General features: G+C 42.2%; 1 protein-coding gene across 5 annotated transcripts; it reads left to right on the forward strand.

Moving 5' to 3' along the window:
- The first annotated feature begins 16 nt into the window (after positions 1 to 16).
- Positions 17 to 12,007, forward strand: SETD4 (SET domain containing 4). 5 transcript variants are annotated; one of them, XR_008467697.1, is made up of 12 exons: positions 17 to 70; positions 607 to 710; positions 1,813 to 1,908; positions 2,532 to 2,569; positions 4,103 to 4,191; positions 4,877 to 5,306; positions 6,083 to 6,257; positions 6,931 to 7,012; positions 7,370 to 7,450; positions 8,482 to 8,605; positions 9,505 to 9,762; positions 11,642 to 12,007. XR_008467697.1 is itself a non-coding variant. In XM_054208869.1 (11 exons), the coding sequence occupies exons 2-11, from the start codon at positions 641 to 643 to the stop codon at positions 9,637 to 9,639; spliced, it is 1,320 nt and encodes a 439-aa protein (XP_054064844.1). In that variant the 5' UTR covers positions 17 to 70; positions 607 to 640; the 3' UTR covers positions 9,640 to 11,623. The 5 variants fall into 5 exon arrangements, 4 of the variants coding, with proteins under 4 accessions (XP_054064844.1, XP_054064854.1, XP_054064862.1 ...); XM_054208869.1 differs by lacking the exon at positions 11,642 to 12,007 and having other exon boundaries at positions 9,505 to 11,623; XM_054208879.1 differs by lacking the exons at positions 17 to 70; positions 11,642 to 12,007 and adding an exon at positions 140 to 534 and having other exon boundaries at positions 9,505 to 11,623.
- Positions 12,008 to 17,483: the final 5,476 nt, after the last annotated feature.

Below are 17,483 nucleotides of genomic sequence, written 5' to 3' on the forward strand. Positions count from 1 at the left end.
GGGGCGGTACGGGCGGGGACCGGGGGTGGAGCAGCGTCGGGAATGGCGGTGCCTGCTTCCTTTTTGGCAGGTGGGCGGCTGTGAGGCGGCGGCGGTGGGGGAATACCGGGCGGTGGGGGGACACCGGGCGGTGTCGCTATCTCTGCCCTCTCCCCCGCTGCCATTTCAGCCTGCGAGGGAGTGGGAAGCCGGAGCCGCTCTTGGGCCGCTGAGGGGAGATGTCGTTTCTCGTTACGCTCTTCAGTCTTCTCTGCCTTAAAATGGGAAGGGGCACGGGCGACCCAAGCGGTGTTCATTTTACTCGGGCGGTTCTCGGGGTCTCGTCTGTCAGGCCGGAACGGCGGGGAGAGGCCTGGCCGAGCGGCGGGGGAGCGCCGGGGCTTGCCCTGCCGCGGTCAAGATGGTTTTTGGAGATAAAAGGCTTCCCCGCTTCCCTCACCTCGATCACCCTGTAGGGCTTTGCTTGTAGTGTCTTTTCTAAACCGTAGAGAGGCGGCTTATTAAGCAGGCAGAGCTCTGATTTCTCTCGTTGAGGTAAAAGAAACAAAAGAAACATGCAATATTTGAAGGGGACTTTAAGTAAATCTTTTTTTTTTTTTTAATTAGGGTTGTCTAAATAAGGCAACATCTGTTTCTTAATATGAAGAAAAGCAGAGGCCGGACAGGTCGAAAGAGAAAAAGAAGACACTTGCAGAGTTTTATGGATGGAGGTACTACCGCTGTTACCAAAGACAGGGCTCTGCTTTGTGTTCTAAAATAATTGTTTCTTACTAACCTTCTTACTGTGTGAGAAAATATCTAATTACTGACTTTCTTACTGTGTAAAAAGTTAGTCACTGAGCTGATATTACAGATCGTGATAATGAGGAGACAACCAGAAGTAGTTAATCACTTCAGGGTTCTTCTATATGTCAAGTATATACTCCTGTACCAATTAGGATAGAGTTATGGCTACTTCAAAGAACATCCTTATTATCTTCAAGAAGTTGGCAAACTTACAGCAAACTTTTACTGTCCTGAGATGACTCAATACCTTAAAAGGATAATGTGAGGAAGGGTCTCCTTACCCAAATGACCACCGACACTCACGCTTGCGCAGAAGTGTTTTGCCAACACAGCAAAATTTGATACGCATGGGCAAAAAGACTATTTGGTCATCCTAATGAATATGTAAGCCTAGGTGGAGTTATGTATTAGGTAGGCAGAATTATGAGAATATTTTTTGTATAAATAATGGGCGAATATCCTGGTAAGGTGTGAGAGATTTGTGGGTTTTCCCTCTAGCACCTGACGTCGAATAAAGCAATATCTCCTCTCTAAACTACTTTTGGTTTCGAGGGCTTTCATTTCAGGTAACACTGCTGGAAGCACTGCTCAATAATAAAATGACCAGTTGTTTGTCAAGGTGTCACTTTGTGGTGTATATTTGTCAAACACCTTTTTGCTTTGAAAATAACATTCCTAAATGTTATTTTTTTTCCATGCAAGCATTCTAGCATTCATTTACACTTCCAAGCAGAGAATGGTGGATATCGTGAGCTCCCTTTTCTGGCTAATGGGAAGTCCTATGTCATTCTTAAATTCTTTGACTCTTGAATATGCTGGATAACTCCCACAGTTCTGCTAGCTCCCAGTTCCCGGACGCCAATAATTTTATTAAGCTAGTTCAAGGGGAGCCCTTCTTGCTATTCTATTATGCTCTCCTAAAATGTCCAAAATACAGTTTTTCTGACCATACAGTAAAATTTTTCAATTTTCTTTATTTTCCTGTAGAGTGTTGTATAGCATTAATCCCTTCTTTTTTATTTTTAGTCAACTGCAGTCACAAACTGGAATATATTAATCTTAAGAAGTGGCTGAAAGACAGAGGATTTGAAGACAGTAATTTAAGGCCAGCACAGTTCTGGGGTAATGTTTTAATTATTTATTGGTGGTACACATTTCATTCTTCTAAGAATGTTAGATTCCTGCTTTCATTTGGAGTCACAAACCTGGCTGGCATCAAGAAAAAAAAAAAGCCAGTTACCGTTAGTCCTTTAAGGACTCCTGGCAAATGCACGAGAACGTCATTTAACATAAACAAGTAGGTATGACTGTTAACTGTTTCTTATATAAAGATGCTCTTGTGTAAAACTCTGGTAGAGGAATACTCTGCTATGCTACAAAACATGCACACCTATGTCAAATTCCTTGTAGAAATGAAGATTTTAAGTGTTATTAGCACAGTTTTAAAGACAGTCATATCTCTTAAGCTTGGGGAAAAGAAGTTGAGTAATTGCTAGAACTGGACAGCAAGTGTTGCAGGGGGAGGGCTTTCACAGGGTTCTGAAAAATAAAAAGAGAATCAGAGAACAAAGAAATGAGGTATATATCTGAAACAATCCATAATTGGCTTTTGTGATCTGTAAGAGATAATATATGTTCTTTTAGAGCTTTTCCTTGCTGGCCTGTTAACTTATTGCAGCTTATCATAGTCTCCTGTATTTTACATATATAGGTGTATTTAAGCATCCTCTTTGTTCCTACTTCAGATACAGGAAGAGGACTGATGACAACAAGGGCTCTTCAGGTTAGTAATGTTGGTTCTAATGCAAGAGGTTCTTAGGTTCTTTGAGATGCCATGACTTTTGCAATAAGCAGAGCTCAAAATTCCAGGCAATGGCTTCACAGTCCCTGTTGTGAATGTAATTTCTAGCCTAATACAGAATCGGTAGTGTTGGCATATCCATAAGATGATGTCATATGTACCCTGATCAGTTGTAGGATGAAGACATTCCTGTGCTCATTTACAGAGATTTAGCATGTAGTCTTGTGTTTCAGTTTATGGCAATCAGTGGCTAACTGAAACCAGAAGGAGCAGGCCTCTTCCCTCCTCTATGCCTTCTCCCTCAGCCACTGTCTCCCACAGCTTCTTTTGCACTGTCTGTAGCAGTCTTCCCCACTCGTGTGATAAGTTGCATTGGGAAGCTAAACTAACAGAAAACTCTCTCTTCAAAAAAATTAACTAGCTTTGATTGATAGCTTTGCTCCTTGAAATCTATCTTGGTCAGACCAGTGTTGGAGGAATGGCGTGTCAAGAAGGGAGATGGAGGAAAGTGGTGGGGTTTAAGCAGCATTTGGCTTTAGGTTATCTTAGCCATGATGTGAAACGATGGCTTTAGCGCACTTTGATGGCCCTCTTCTTTGTTGGTAGACCAGCTAATAGAATCATAATTTCTATCATTCCCAGCAGAAAAGGGGAATGGTAGAAAAAATACCTTGCCCTTCAGATATTGGCACAGAAAGACTGAACTCTTACTGAAGAGTGCCTCTCAGGAAATAGAAATTTCCTGAATTGGAGAAATTTCCTAACTGGTATGGGAATATTTTGATATCAAATAACAAGGAGTCAGACCCAGAGCCTTTTGCAAAATAGAGATTATAGCAAGAGGTAGGAAGGAGGTGCAGTGGAGAAATTGTGTGGAGAACAGTCCATGTTATACTGGCTCAGGGTCAGAGCCAGCAGGTGAAGCCAGAGGCTCAGGTTATCCACAATGGTGGGAGTCTGCAGTGAGTGAAATGAGACATAGGCTCAACTGGGCTTCAGCAAGATAAGGAAACTCAGGAGAGGAATGGGAAGGGGAGAGTATTGACTTGATTCATGTCCTGTCCCTACAGGCGTGGACGCATAAGGCTCAAGCCAGGCATGAAACCTAATTTACACACACACCAGCTTGATAAACAAGGTCAGGATAGACATGACCTAAATTATCCCTACCACATACTGCTGTGTTGATAGAAGTTCAAGTATTTGTGAGATCTAATCTAAAATTTATCTCCGTACAAAGAAAGCGAGTAGCCAGACACCAAAGTTTCTGCGAACAGCTAACTTTCTGCAGGTGACAGTTCCTACTGACTGCAGTTGTCCTCCTTCCTGGGCTGTGACTCTCTTAAAACCATGCCAGTTTCCATCAAGTTCAACATCACATCTGTTTGCTTCCTGACATTAGTGTTTTCTGGGGAATGTCTGTCTGTTCAGAAATCACATAGTAGAGGAGTCATTTACACTTGACCTTTACTATTCTTTATGTGTGTCGTGTTTTTGTTTTTTCCTCCCTCAAAGGCAGGGGATCTGGTTATTTCATTGCCTGAGAAATGCTTGCTCACCACGGGCACTGTCCTTAGTAGCTGCTTGGGAGAATACATTGTGAAGTAAGTGAAAAGTGACACTTTTTGGGCAAGCTGGCCTTCCCTGTGGGTTGCTCGTTAGTAGATTAGTCATCTTAAGTGGTGGTAAGGCTTTAAACTGAATGCCCTAAGTTGTATGTGTGTTTCTTGTGGGCTTTTCATGCATGTAGAATGCTCAGATAAGTAAGGCTCTGACACAGAGCACCTCCTTTTAGCTAGGCAGAACGGGAGGGGTGGTACTGGCTTGAACTTGACCTGCCTCTAGAGCCAGTTTGGACCTAAATGCCAGTTATGGATGGTTTCTTGGGAATTTATGAATATGCTTCAATAGGAGAAGGGGGATAAAATGGGATTGCAAAGCAGTCACATGAACATGGCCTTTTAGAAAATTCAGAACAAAGACCTATGCTGGATGATGAGTACTCATTGCGTATCCTAAGCATGCCCCCCCACCCCCACCCAAAAACCAAACAAACCCCAAACCCAATACCCCCAAACAACTGAAAAACAACACAAAAGGTGAGCCAGCTTTTTATAGCCCCTTTGAAATCATCAAAAGGACTTGGAGATGAAGTACAAAGAAGTTTAAAATAGGAGCTATTTATAACATTTAAAAGAACTAGAAGAGAGATAAAATACTGCTACATCCATTTCCTATCTCACCTCTGTGTATCTGTTATGTTGATATTTTTATTTTATTTTCTCATAGATGGAAGCCTCCTGTATCTCCATTGATAGCACTGTGCACGTTTTTAATAGCAGAGAAGCATGCTGGTGAGAAATCCCTGTGGAAGCCATATCTTGATGTTCTACCCAAGACATACACTTGCCCTGTTTGTTTGGAGAATGATGTAGTGAGCCTTCTTCCTGAACCTTTAAGAAAGAAGGCTCAGGAACAGAGAACAACGGTCCATGAGTTGTACTTGTCTTCCAAGGCTTTTTTCTCTTCCCTGCAGCCTTTGTTTGCTGAGGACACAGGAACTATTTTTAACTACAGTGCTCTAGAGTGGGCTTGGTGCACTATTAATACCAGGACAATATACATGAAACATTCACAGAGGGAATGTTTTTCTCTTGAGCCAGATGTTTATGCATTGGCACCATATTTAGATTTGCTAAACCACAGTCCAAATGTTCAGGTAAGAAACTAAAAATAGCTCACTTATTTTATTTTCTTGTGAATGCACTATCTCAATACAATATGCATTTATGTGATGGATTAGGAGTGCCTGGAGGTTAGTGAGAGATATCATAGTGGGAAAATTGTCTATTGAGGACACACACACGCTGCATACTCATGGTTCGTATATACCCTGGAGCTTGCTATTCAGTCCAAGGCAGTTGAATAAAGAGGATTCAAATGTTTCAGTTTATGTAGCAAAGCAAAGGTACACAGAGAGTCCACAATGGCTGGGTAGCCCTTGGGAAGAGCCACTTGCAAATATAACCCTCCTCTGCTCTCGCTACAGGCTCAGCTCCGGAGACAAATCTCAAGTTATGTGGTCCCTGTGTACTTCACCTCTGGCTGAAGCTTGTGGGCAGCCTTAGGAAAGTGTATAGAGCAGTTCCAACTTATGTCAGGGACTGTGTGCCAACATAGAGCTGGGATAGCCAAAGATGGCTCTGCGTGAAGCCATCTTTATTTGTGGATTTGGGGCCTCTGTAATAAGTCTACACAGTGGGTGGCACATCCTGCAGGCTAAGGTTTTGATGTCTGTTGTTCTTTGTAGTAGTATTTTTAGAGTAATCCTGGTGTGGAATTGTCCAAATGGGTTGCCTTTTCAGACATCTGTAACACTATCTGTTTTATTGCAGTTAGAGGAATGCTCAATACTGTTGGGTTTTAATATTTAAGCTCTGATTCCTTTTTCACCCTGTCTTCCTGCCAAGAGTAAAACTTTTTAATTTCTTGAAGGTAAAGGCTGCATTTAATGAGCAGACAAGAAGCTATGAAATTTGGACAAATTCACAGTGCAAAAAATATGAAGAAATATTTATCTGCTATGGGCCTCATGATAATCAGCGACTGCTACTAGACTATGGATTTGTTGCCACGAATAACCCTCACAGCAGTGTTTATGTCTCATCAGGTTGGATATATAGATTGTCTTAACATTGAAAGGTACAATAGTAGAGAGCAGAGCATCTGAGCATGTTAATCTCAGCAGGAGATGTGGGTCCAAAGGGATAACTAAAGGATAGTGAAGAAGCACATACGCTTGCAGATACATATATATAAGTATATGCACAATGCATATTAAGGCATTATGATTATTTTTTTTAGTGCCATTAAGATATTTGTGTGTATTTCCAAGAAGTGGAATAGAGTTTGATAGCACTTTGAACAGCATAGAATACAGGGATTGCAGTTTTAAAATTCAGTGTTCTTTGGAAACTTTTCCTTTTGTAAAATTGTGATTCTTACCAGCGTGTATGTAGAGCTTCCAACTGGATGTCTTAGACTGTAACATTGACTTCAGGGTTTAAGTCCTGATCCCCACAAACTAAAGTTGCTGAGAGTGGTTCATAACTTCAGTTTGAGTCAGGATTTCCATTATAAGGATACAATCCTGGAGACCGTAGATAGATTTTGAGAAGTAGATACATTTTTTTATGATGTTAAAGTTCACCAAAATGTAGCAGGTTTTTGTCTTTGTCCTTTAGCTACTTGAAAAATATGGTTGAAACGTCACTTCACAATTGAGGATTGTGGTTTCTTCTGCATAACATTTATTTAAATATCAAAAATGTGTTTTTGTGCAGATACTCTCCTCAAATATTTTCCACCACTGGACAAGCAGAGAAATGCAAAAATTTCCATTTTACGGGACCATGATTTCTTAGAGTAGGTATCTGGAGTGTTTTGTTTCCATGTGAGCTTTCTTTTCAGTTTTTCTGGGAGTCAAATTTACTTCTAGTATCAAAATCCAGTATAAAATAATTATTTGTTTTATTTAACACACTGATTTGCTTGCTGTTTGTGGGAGAAGGTGGAAGTGGTAAACACCAATATCAAAGCTTGAGAGAAGTTTCAAGGTTCAAGCTGTCTCCTAGCTGTGGATAGAAGCAGGGTAAGGGGAGTCAAGGAGTGCTCTAGTTCTGAAGAACAGCTCTTCCCTTGTTGACACTTGTGAGGAAGGAAGCTATTTTGCTGCAAAACATTACCTGTGCTTTCTGCATCACATCACTTCTGACTTTTTAGAAACCTGACCTTTGGATGGGATGGACCATCTTGGAGACTCTTCACAGCCCTCAAGTTGTTAAGCCTTGGAGCAGATGAATTGTAAGTTTCAGTATTTTTTGAATATTTAGACAACGTTCATGTGATATTTCCCTTTATTTGCTTTTTGCTGGCTGTGTGTGAGGTGAGATACTGGGACAATTTGGATTTCCTGTGTCTATCTCATTGACTCCAGGTGAGAAGTGAAAAGAGGAAAGGCAAAGAACACCTCATAATGTAAAGTCATTGCCTGTTTGGTGCTTTGGTCTTCTACTTTGTTGTCTTAAACACTAGAAACCCCATTGTTTTCCCTTTCTATTTTGAGAACGAGATATTACTTTAAGGTTCAGACTCCAGACCTTTTTCCTGTTGGTTTGATGGGACTTCTAAATGCTGTTGACCATGCTTAATTTCTTTGAAGCATGTGTTCCACAGGCTGCTTCTGAAATTCTAGGGCCAAATAAATCACTGAAATTCATCTCCAGTGACCGTCAGCGCAGTTTTGGTCGTTTGTTACAAATGGCAAATTTGCCTTAAACAACATCTATAGAAGATGGTTACCTGGGCTTTGCTTGTTATAGTAAAAAATAATAAAAAAAAATTTTCTCTTGTTTGAAGCTGTTTATGCTTAAAAGATTCATTGCTGAGTGGAATAAGCTGATTACAAGAACTAAATATAAATCCCTGTGGTGCTGGTTTCAAGCCTATGAAGTGTGTGAGTATGTGAGGTGAGGTTTAGGAGAAGCCATGCTAGTAAGTTCTGGGTGAATAGCTTTTACTCCTTGCTGGTGCTGCTGAAGTTGGTGGCAGCATGGCAGAGCAGTGAAGACTGGAAGCATTGATCTAAATGCAGACCGTGCCTTTGGCTGAAGGGGTAGGGCTGGAGGATTGGAAGTTCTGCTCCAGACTGTTAATTCCCTCTTCTCTTTTACTTGCCTTATCAGTCTCATATTTGAGTGCCGTGTGCCTTTTTCTTATATGCTGACCCTACTTGCCTTATGCCAGCAATGTTATTCTTAGCATGACCATATGTTTGTCATTCAGTTGGGGAATACAGTAAATGATTGTGTCTTGCTCAAATGTTTTTCTTTTAGTACTTCCTGGAGGAGAACACTGCTTGGTGATGTAATTTCAGCCAGAAACGAACAGCAGACTTTGACTATGACAGCAAAAATATGCCATTTTTTAATAGAGGAGACACAACATGCCCTTCTTCAGGTAATTTGACTGGAAGAACGAGGTAGCCCAGATTCTGTTCTCTCCTAGCATAAATGTACAGCAGTGTAATTTTCTCGGGTGAGAACAGAGTGATGGAAGGAATTGACTACAGTGGGGTGGTGTGGGCTTTGTTTCCAGGGTGACTGACAGCACTAAATTGCTCAGCAGAATTTGTGGCTGCAGCAAAGAAAGGAGCCATGTTACAAAGCTTACATGAAGCCGTGTAAAGAAGGGAGAAGTGTTTAACTTTGCTCTGCTTACAGTATCAATGTGTTTGTTGAGGTTACCTCTTAAAAGAAAATGCAGGCTTGTGTGAGGTGGGCACATAAGATGTTGCAGACCAGCCATGAGTGCCTTGTTGCAGAAAGTGGAGGCTGTGGTCATTAAAGCCAGTCAAGCCAAATGGAGCTACCGATGTCACCCAGTCTGCTGTGAGGGAGGTCTGTACTCTTAGAAAAACAATCTCTCCTTCCTTTCTCAATTTTGGCAAACAACATGTGTACTTAATGTCAAGTTGGATAGCTATCACAGAAAAAGGTTGTCAAAACCACACTTTTGCAAAGAAACACTTACATGCACAGAGTATGAGGTGAATCTGGTCTTGAGCAATACCTTGAGGATAGTATGGATTTAGGAGCTGGATACCAGGTAAGCATTTCCCTTCCTCTTCTTGTTTTTGGTCTGCTTCCTGTCCACACATGATTTTTTTCCTTTATTTTCTTCTTTCTTTTTTTCTTTTACTATTACAGTTTCTCTGGTGGAAGGTTAAAAAAATACTGTATTTTGACAGAGTTCATGGAATCCCTACCACAGAGGAGCTTTACACAAATTTTATGTTTGTGTCCTATATTAAATAATCTGAATTTTTAGTAATTTAATCCCATTTGTATAAATTTCAGATTTCCCAGTTGAAAAGGAACAAAGAGAACCTCAAAACCCAGCTCACTTTGGTAGAAGCACTACGCTTGGAAGACCTGAAGATACTACAAAAATCAGCTGAGATTCTTTGCAACTTGAATATCGCAACAACTTGACCCATCTGGAACTGTGATAGCTGTGGCTGATTGGAGCTCTTTGGCCATGGATAGGCCTTGATCAACTGTTTTAATGGACCTGAGCAGCAAAGAATATTGTAAAAGTCATCAGAATATGCCTAGGTTTGTTTACAGGGTCACACAGGACCCAGAGTCTTATTTTGTTCTTTGCTGACCTTTGTCAGTAGTACTAAAGGTAGCCCAAGTGCTAGGGGGCAGCAGGGGTGGCTTTCATCACATCTCATCCAAATCACACTGCTGTGAGCAAAACAGCTTCTAGGGTAATTTGAGCAGCCCCGGGATTGTGGACTCCAGCAGTCCTAGACTTTACAGCTGCCTGTGTGGCTAAAGCATGGATCGTAGGGTCAAGCAGATACTCCTCAGCGTGTGTTTATGCTCTGGCACTTGACAGAGAGGAAGAGGACAGAGCCACTTATATTTGCCCTGTACTGATCCTTTACTTTTTCCCTGAGATCTGTACATGTCCCCAAGACTTAGCAGTTCATGCAGTGCCTGTTCATTGGTGAAGTATAGTAGATGCGGACTAGAGCACAGATCAGTCCTATGGTGACCGACTCCAAATCATTCCCTTTGCAGTTTGAGCCCAAGTGTTTCTCGGCTATAAGGAAGTGTGAATTTCCCTCCTTTACTCTCATAGCTCCCTCCAAACTTACTCGTTCTTGTTCTGACTCCTGCTGCAAATGACAACTGAAAGGATTTATCACTTTGAACTCTGTTTCTTATTTGGAAGACCACCCAGGCCATTAATTCTGTTTCCAGTCAGTTCTGGTGATCACACTGAGAAATGTTCCCATCCTGGCTACAAGGGGATAGTCTCATGAGCTGCCTTTCAGTATTAGTTCTACTTAAGTAGGGAGCTCGAGCTTCTGATGTTGTTTAGAGGAGAGAGACTTCTTCAAAGGGCATTTCAGGGCAGGACCCTTATTTAAGCTGTATAAACTTCATTTACAGTTGTGGTTGTGTTGTGATTATTTTCCATTTTATGGGGAATCACATTTCATAGAATTTTTCATTACTATTTTTAGCATTTTTAAAGAACTGTATTTCTTAAAAGTTTATTTTTGTAAATATATTGTTTCATTTTCTACAAGACCTCTATTTTTGAAATAAATGAAATGGTATACAGCAATAAAGGCATTCTAGCTAATGATATAATTTAAAAAAAAATGCAACAGGTGAAAACGGTTAAGTATTCACGTTAAAATGCACTTTCAGACTTTCTTTGGTACCTTGTGAACAAGGATGTTACTGTGTAAATGTGTTTGGATTTAAGGATTCCAGGAGTTTTCCCTGCTTTTTTTTCTGTGTCGGCCTATTTGGGTGGGCTGCTTTTGTCTGGGGTGGAGTTAACTTTCTTCATAGCAGCTAGTATGGGGCTTTATTTTGGATTTGTGCTGAAGACAGTGTTGATGGTACAGGGATGTTTTAGTTATTGCTGGGCAGTGCTTACACAGTCAAGGTTTTTTCTGCTCCTCACACTCCCCCACCAGCAGGTGAACTTGGGGTGCACAGGAGGTTGTGGGGGGACATGGCCGGGACAACTGGCCCCGTCTGACTTGGGGGGATGTTCTGTGCCATGTGGCATCATGCTCAGCATATGGGACTGGGGGAAGAAGAAAGAACGGGGAGATGTTGGGAGTGATGGTGGTTATCTTCCCAAGTAACCATTATGCTTTCTGGAGCTAGAAGCACATTTATTACTTCCTTTGGGCCAACTTAATTTCATATCAAGTGATATTTCCCTAAACTGTGGTTTCAACCCCTGCAAGTAACTTGGCACCATATTTTATACTCTGGGCAATCCTGTTCTGAAGTACCTCCTGGGATGAGATGACTGGATTTGGGAGTACAATCTCTACTAATCTCACTGAGGGCAATTTTTGACAGCCCACGTAAGGGTCCTTCTGTACGACTGTACGTGGGTACAGCAGAGATAGCAGAGACCCTTACCCTGTGACTGTTGCCCATTCATTTTTATTAGGTCTGCAAAAAGGTCTACAGAAGTCATGGATGACATGAAGAGGGTGGATGGTGACTGAGCATTCACAGTGACAGAAGTAAGGGCTTTCAAAGGAAGCTTGAAGAAGTCGGGTTCAAAACTATCAGAATGTGGTAACAAATCCTGTTATGTTGCTAAGGAATACGGATACAAAAGTTGACGTGGGTGCAGAGCACATATAGATGGAAGACAGAGCTGATGGCACTTAGCAGCCATCTTACGTAGTCCCCTGATCTCAAAATACTTGAAGGTTGGGAGGCTATTGATGGCAAGTATTGTATATGCTCGACCTGTGCTTGCTCTTTTAAGGTGTTGGTGGCCACTGGCAAACAGGGTACTGGGCTAGAGGGGTCCTGGCTTTGAACAGGTCCTGCAGTTTTGATGATTACAGTTGAACTGTTTGACCTCTTACTTTCAATAAAAACTTTTTCATTCTCTAAGAACAGATGTGTTTCTTATTTTATAGTTTTATACTGAGATGGTACCAGAGTTAAAGAAGATAAGGATGTTTGGTTTTTGTTTTTTCTTTGTTTTTTTTTTGTTTTGTGCAGATGCCTATTTTAAGAACAGCTTCTGTATGATGTGCCTTGCAAGATGGATGCTAGTTTGACAGAAATTTATTCGCTTCGGTGTTGCACTATAGACTACGCATTTATACCAGGTGCTTTGAATGTGGCCTCTACTTCTGTAACTCCTACGTGCCCTCCGGGGAGTGCAGGAAGGGGATCTGGCAGCGCAGGAGAGTGGACGGTATGAATTGCTTGTCTGTCTCGGGCATGTAAGCATGGCAGTAAGCCCCCAGCTTTACCTTAAGCGCTGTAGCAAGTGTTCTGAATTAGAGCCATGTGTGTTTAATGTCAAAGGCAAAATCCTGCCTGAATAAACTATGGAATTAGAACTAGTGCTTTTGTAACAAAATATCAATAGCAAGGGATTTTTAACAGGAATAAACCAGCATAACACAGGTCATGATTCAGCATTTATGTATATATATGCCTAGTCAGCAAAAGCTTAAGTTCTTTTTTTAATCAAAGCTAAACTATGTGCAAGACAGAGCATCCTAAGCTGGGCTTAGAGCTAGGGTGCCTGAGGAAGTAACTGCACTGGGAGTGCTCTTCAGCTGCCTTACAGAACACTAAATCAAGTTTTCAAAGAGTGAAGATGCTTACTGTCAGCCTCTACTTTAACTACAGCCCCTTTGAGCTGCAAACATCTTAATCGCTTAGCTGTAGTGCTGTTAACGTTTGGCTCTGGCTCTCTGTTACTCTAAGAAGGGATTTAGCTGTGATCTTAGCATGGAAAGACATACTTTGTTTCTCTCTTTGTATAAGTTTCCTTTTGGATTGTATCTGCAAATCTCAGCAATGGTAGGAGCAAACCCCAGCTTTTTACCATTAGCAATGCAAACCTGGTATAGACCACGGCAGCGAGCTAGATTCTGTGCCAGTTTGTGCTGTGTTACTCAAAGAGAGGTAAAGTAGGAATGCCTTCTGTGACTGCATTGAAAACACTGTGTTTGGGTAGGTGTAAATGAGAGAAGCTTCATTTCTTGTAGTAAGAGTGTGAGACAGAAATAGCGTAGCTTAATTTTTTTTTTTTTTTTTGAGAGAGGACTTGATTTAGTGCAGTCACTGAAAAATGGTAAACATGAAACCTCATGACAGTATCTTTCCTGTGTCAATTTATGTAAATATGGCATGGATTTTCTTTGATCTTCTACAGAGAGTGGCTTCTAGTTTACAGTTTTCTTGAGCTGTAATGTGCGGAGATCATCCATCATTGCTAAGTGCCTTTAGACCTGTCTGTTTCAGGACAAGATAAGGGAGTATCAACTCTCATAGCCTGATAATTAAAGCTTTTACGTTCACTATGAAAACATTTCAAAGATGACATTCCCAAAGAAAGAGCTTTTAAAAATGATATCTCCCAGGATATATAGCCCCTCTCCACCTAGAAGGTAAAGAATACCCCTTTAAAAATGCTGCACTTTGGCATAATTTGAGGTGTTTTTCTGTGCTTAGCTCATCTGTGATTACAGAGATGGAGATAATGAACTCTAGGACAGAGCAAAGTTGTCCCAAACTAAATTTATGGGTTTCTTTGCACAATAAATATAAATTAAAGTTGTTAAATTATTTCAAAATTTTCCATGAGTTTGAACGAGCAATTGGTGTTGAACCATGTAAAATTCATGATTTTTATAATTTCAGCACAAAAGCAAGGAAATCGCAGCTCAGTGACTGAATTCAACTAGAAGAACTTGATTTTGCCCCTATATAACAAATCCTAGGTGGCATCAGTCTGTTGCAGGTTGGAGTGAAAAAAAAAAACAAAAAACATTTCCAATTCATTCTACTGAATATTTTAATGGATGTCTATAATTCCAGAATTAAGTTTTAGAAAGCTATATTCAGTGGTAGAGCAAAGATATTCAATGAACTGCAAACTAAACTCCGTAAAACTAGTGTGAACCTCATGCAATCTCTGTGTTGTCCACTAGATGATGCAACTGTACTACAGAGAAATAAGAAATTATGGTATATCTGCATGCAATTGTAATCCTATTTACTGTATTATGTTTTGAATAGTAAAAAGTGTTGTTTTCAGTGATACACCATGGGTAGTAATAGATAAATAGTTGAAAATGTAGTTTTCTTTCTGCTGGTTTCAAGTGAAATGTGAAGCTTTGTAATCTTTTATCTTCTCTCAATTTTATTGTATTTTAACTTTTTTGGAGTTGCTCCTCTGTCAAGTTGAATCACATCGTTCTTCCCTGAAACGATCACCCGTGACATAACTAATGGTTCAAATCATCTTTGTTACGTTAACTTAACCCTATGCAATGGAGAACTGTCTGCTCACGTGGGTTTTTTTCAGGGATTAGGGGCCAGATTCATCTTTTGCACAGGTCTCGTTGAATAATGTCCTTTGATGTGGCTAATTGAACTCCGGTTGAAACATTTCGTCTGTGTAGGGCGATTTTGTGGACTCTCCCTTGTGTCGGCTTCTCCAGTGTCTAATAGTAATAAGCTGATTTTTGACCCTTTCCTTCGCTGGGGATTTCTTCACAGCCTGTTTTCATGACTTGTGTCTGCTTATTACTTTGGATGCGTGCTTGTTGCCTCGCTCACTTTCCCAGGGGCTTCTGAAACAGCCAATGTGAGTCTACACTGCATGTCCTTAGAGACCCTTCAGATTGTCCCAGTTGCACTACAGCTAAAAAGAGCAGGAATAGAGGGATCTGCTTCTTGCAAAGCCACTGTTTTCTCCTGAAGCCCTCTCTCCTGTTCCTTAGCTCTTTACCCCTGCCTCCAGTGCTGGACCATACTGCAACATGCCAACCTCGAGAGCACTGAAGTGGATTGGGCTCTACTACCATCCTGTGCATGGCAGGAGGAAGGTACTTGCAGTGCACTTTTAGTATAAGAATGTTTTTTTCCTCTTTGCATACACCTGTATTTGTTCCGAGTTTGGTAGGGCCAGCTGTGTCCAGTGCTTTACCTCTCCACCAGGATGCCAGAGTTGGGCTGGAGAAACTGTTAAATGAGCACTCTAGCCCTTGCAGATAGATCCAACAGGCACTGGATGGGCTATTTTAGTAGCTCTCTCCTGCTGGGGCTGCTCTGGAAGGAGCTGGCAGTAGTAGTTTGGCTCTTTTGACCCTTGGCAGGCAATGATGACTATGGAGAGGACAGAGGGACATTCTCAGCATGAGGCTGGTGCCATGCCTGTCTGTACCACCCTGGTTGGGCTGGCATCCAGAGCCTGTATCTCTATCCGTAAGAAACCAGCCCTCTTTGCAGCAAGAAAGTGCCAGTGAATTTGTGTATCCTTCCCACAAGATGAACTTTGCATCGACAGAGATGCTTTGGTGTGGGTGGGCCTGGCCTGCAGAGGATGTTGGCGAGACATCAGAAGGGACCATGCCATCCCAAGATGACTCATGCTGCTCTGAACTGTTTCTGATGAGTACTTAGATGCTGGGCTAGCCAGTCCCTGGCTCTAGAGTGGGAAAAGACTGTGTAGGTCATGGGAGACTCCTAAAAGCCTGCTAGGGGTGCAGTGTGGGCTGGGCTGTGGAGGTAGAAGGGGAACGGTGGGCTAGAACAGAAAGGGCAAGAGTGGTCCCACTGGAGAGGGGATGTTTTGTACACAAATAAAGGAGTTGTTTGGCTTTTCTCTGCCTCTAAGTTCATATAGATAACTGGAGAGTCCTGCTGCTCTGTGAGAAATGGTGTGGTGGCCAGGGTGGCCATTTCTGTGGCTTTTTGGGAAGGGGTGGGAAGGTGAAAGGAGTAAACATACAGTCTGGATAGTAACCCTAGAAGATCACATAGCGTCAGGCAAGTACGTACGTGTGCGTCTGTGTGCCATGCTGTGGCTAGCCAGTGCTGTCCTCTCTTTGTGGGAGCAGGGCTATTTGGTTTAGTTGGCTGCATAACCCTGTCCTGGCATTTTTTCTGCAGTGTTAGAGCAGGGGCCTTAGGCTGAAGGACAGGGGAGAACGAACGCTGTTTGTGCCACAGCTGCAGTGACAGAGGGAGCCTTTTGGTCGTGCTGGTCCATCTGGGTGTCTCATTGTTCCCTGCTGTCATGCACAGATCGAGATGGGCATGGATCCCTCAGTGTTGCCAGGTGGGAAATCTCTCGTGTCAGGCTTCTCTGTCATGGAGAGACATGTAATGCCTCCCACCGTCACTTACTGGTGGGGTTGCCCTGCTGTATGGAATAGGAGTTGGAGGACGCGAGCTGCTCTAGCTGGGATGCTCTTGGGTATGGAGATGTCGAATGAGGTAGGGAATGTGTGTTGGAGGAAATAGAAAGCAATGAGCAGTGTTTGGATTTCCTCTGGCATTTCGAATGGGGTGCTGTCATGATCACCCCTTTGGATGTGCTCTAAGGCTTAGACAGTGTGGATAGTTAGAGAGCCGGGCTTTGAGCATACAGCCAACAGCATTCACAAAGGCAGCATATATGTGGCATTTGAGACTTCTCTTCTGTGTCACATTTGATAGAAATTGGCTAATGTGTTCAGAAAATATGTGAGAGCGGAAGGGGAGAGTAGCATATTGAGATATACAGAGATTTGTTTTCTCATGCATCCAGGCTAAAATCACAGTAGAAAATCAGAAATTTTGAACCCAATGTTGAGCTTAACTATGTGTGAGACAATGGCAATGATGGGTGCTTGTACTCCGCCGAAGAAGTCCCTGCCTATGGGAATGGCCATTCCCTTTCTAAACACAGGTAAAGAACCACATAAGCGTGTCACCGGCCCTGGGCAACACAGCAGATTGATCTGGTCTGAACCTCGGGAGACTTAACATTGTCTTTGTCCCTGGCTGTTTCCAGCAACAACTGTGAAAAATCAGTTCATCCCATGTCTGTTTTATGCTGATTTAATTCCACTTGACTCGAACGGAGAACGGAGTTACACCTTGCCTTTGATATCTGGCCTCAGGGCTTCATTAGGCACAGTTGTAGTCCAAAGCTTGCCAACAGAGATCAGTTTATGTGGGTTCAAGCCTTATTTTCAATTTATTTTTTTTTTTCAAGAAAAGAACAAAATGCATTGCAATTACAGGGGAGTTGCTGCAGCCTGGTAGGAGGATCAGAGAGCATGACTCCTCTTCCAACCTACTCTTTGCACTGGAAGCACGGGGGTGTAGGCGGAACTCTTGCGCTTGGGGAGAGCTGCATGTGTGTGTGAGAGACAAAGAGCGAGCTCAAATTCACCTCTGTGCAGTGTGACCGGACAGGGTAAGAGGTGGCCAGGTATGGTACCGCTCAGTCTGTCAGCGAACGTACACCCCAGCCTTGGGTC

This window comes from Rissa tridactyla, chromosome 1 (assembly GCF_028500815.1).
Source record: "Rissa tridactyla isolate bRisTri1 chromosome 1, bRisTri1.patW.cur.20221130, whole genome shotgun sequence".
In the NCBI taxonomy this organism is placed as follows: Eukaryota; Metazoa; Chordata; class Aves; order Charadriiformes; family Laridae; genus Rissa; species Rissa tridactyla.

Coding starts and splice junctions, on each gene's coding strand:
- SETD4 (XM_054208869.1), top strand. CDS start 641: ATGAAGAAAAGCAGAGGCCGGACAGGTCGAAAGAGAAAAAGAAGACAC. Junction 711..1,812: donor GCAGAGTTTTATGGATGGAG/GTACTACCGCTG, acceptor TTTTATTTTTAG/TCAACTGCAGTCACAAACTG. Junction 5,307..6,082: donor ACCACAGTCCAAATGTTCAG/GTAAGAAACTAA, acceptor AATTTCTTGAAG/GTAAAGGCTGCATTTAATGA.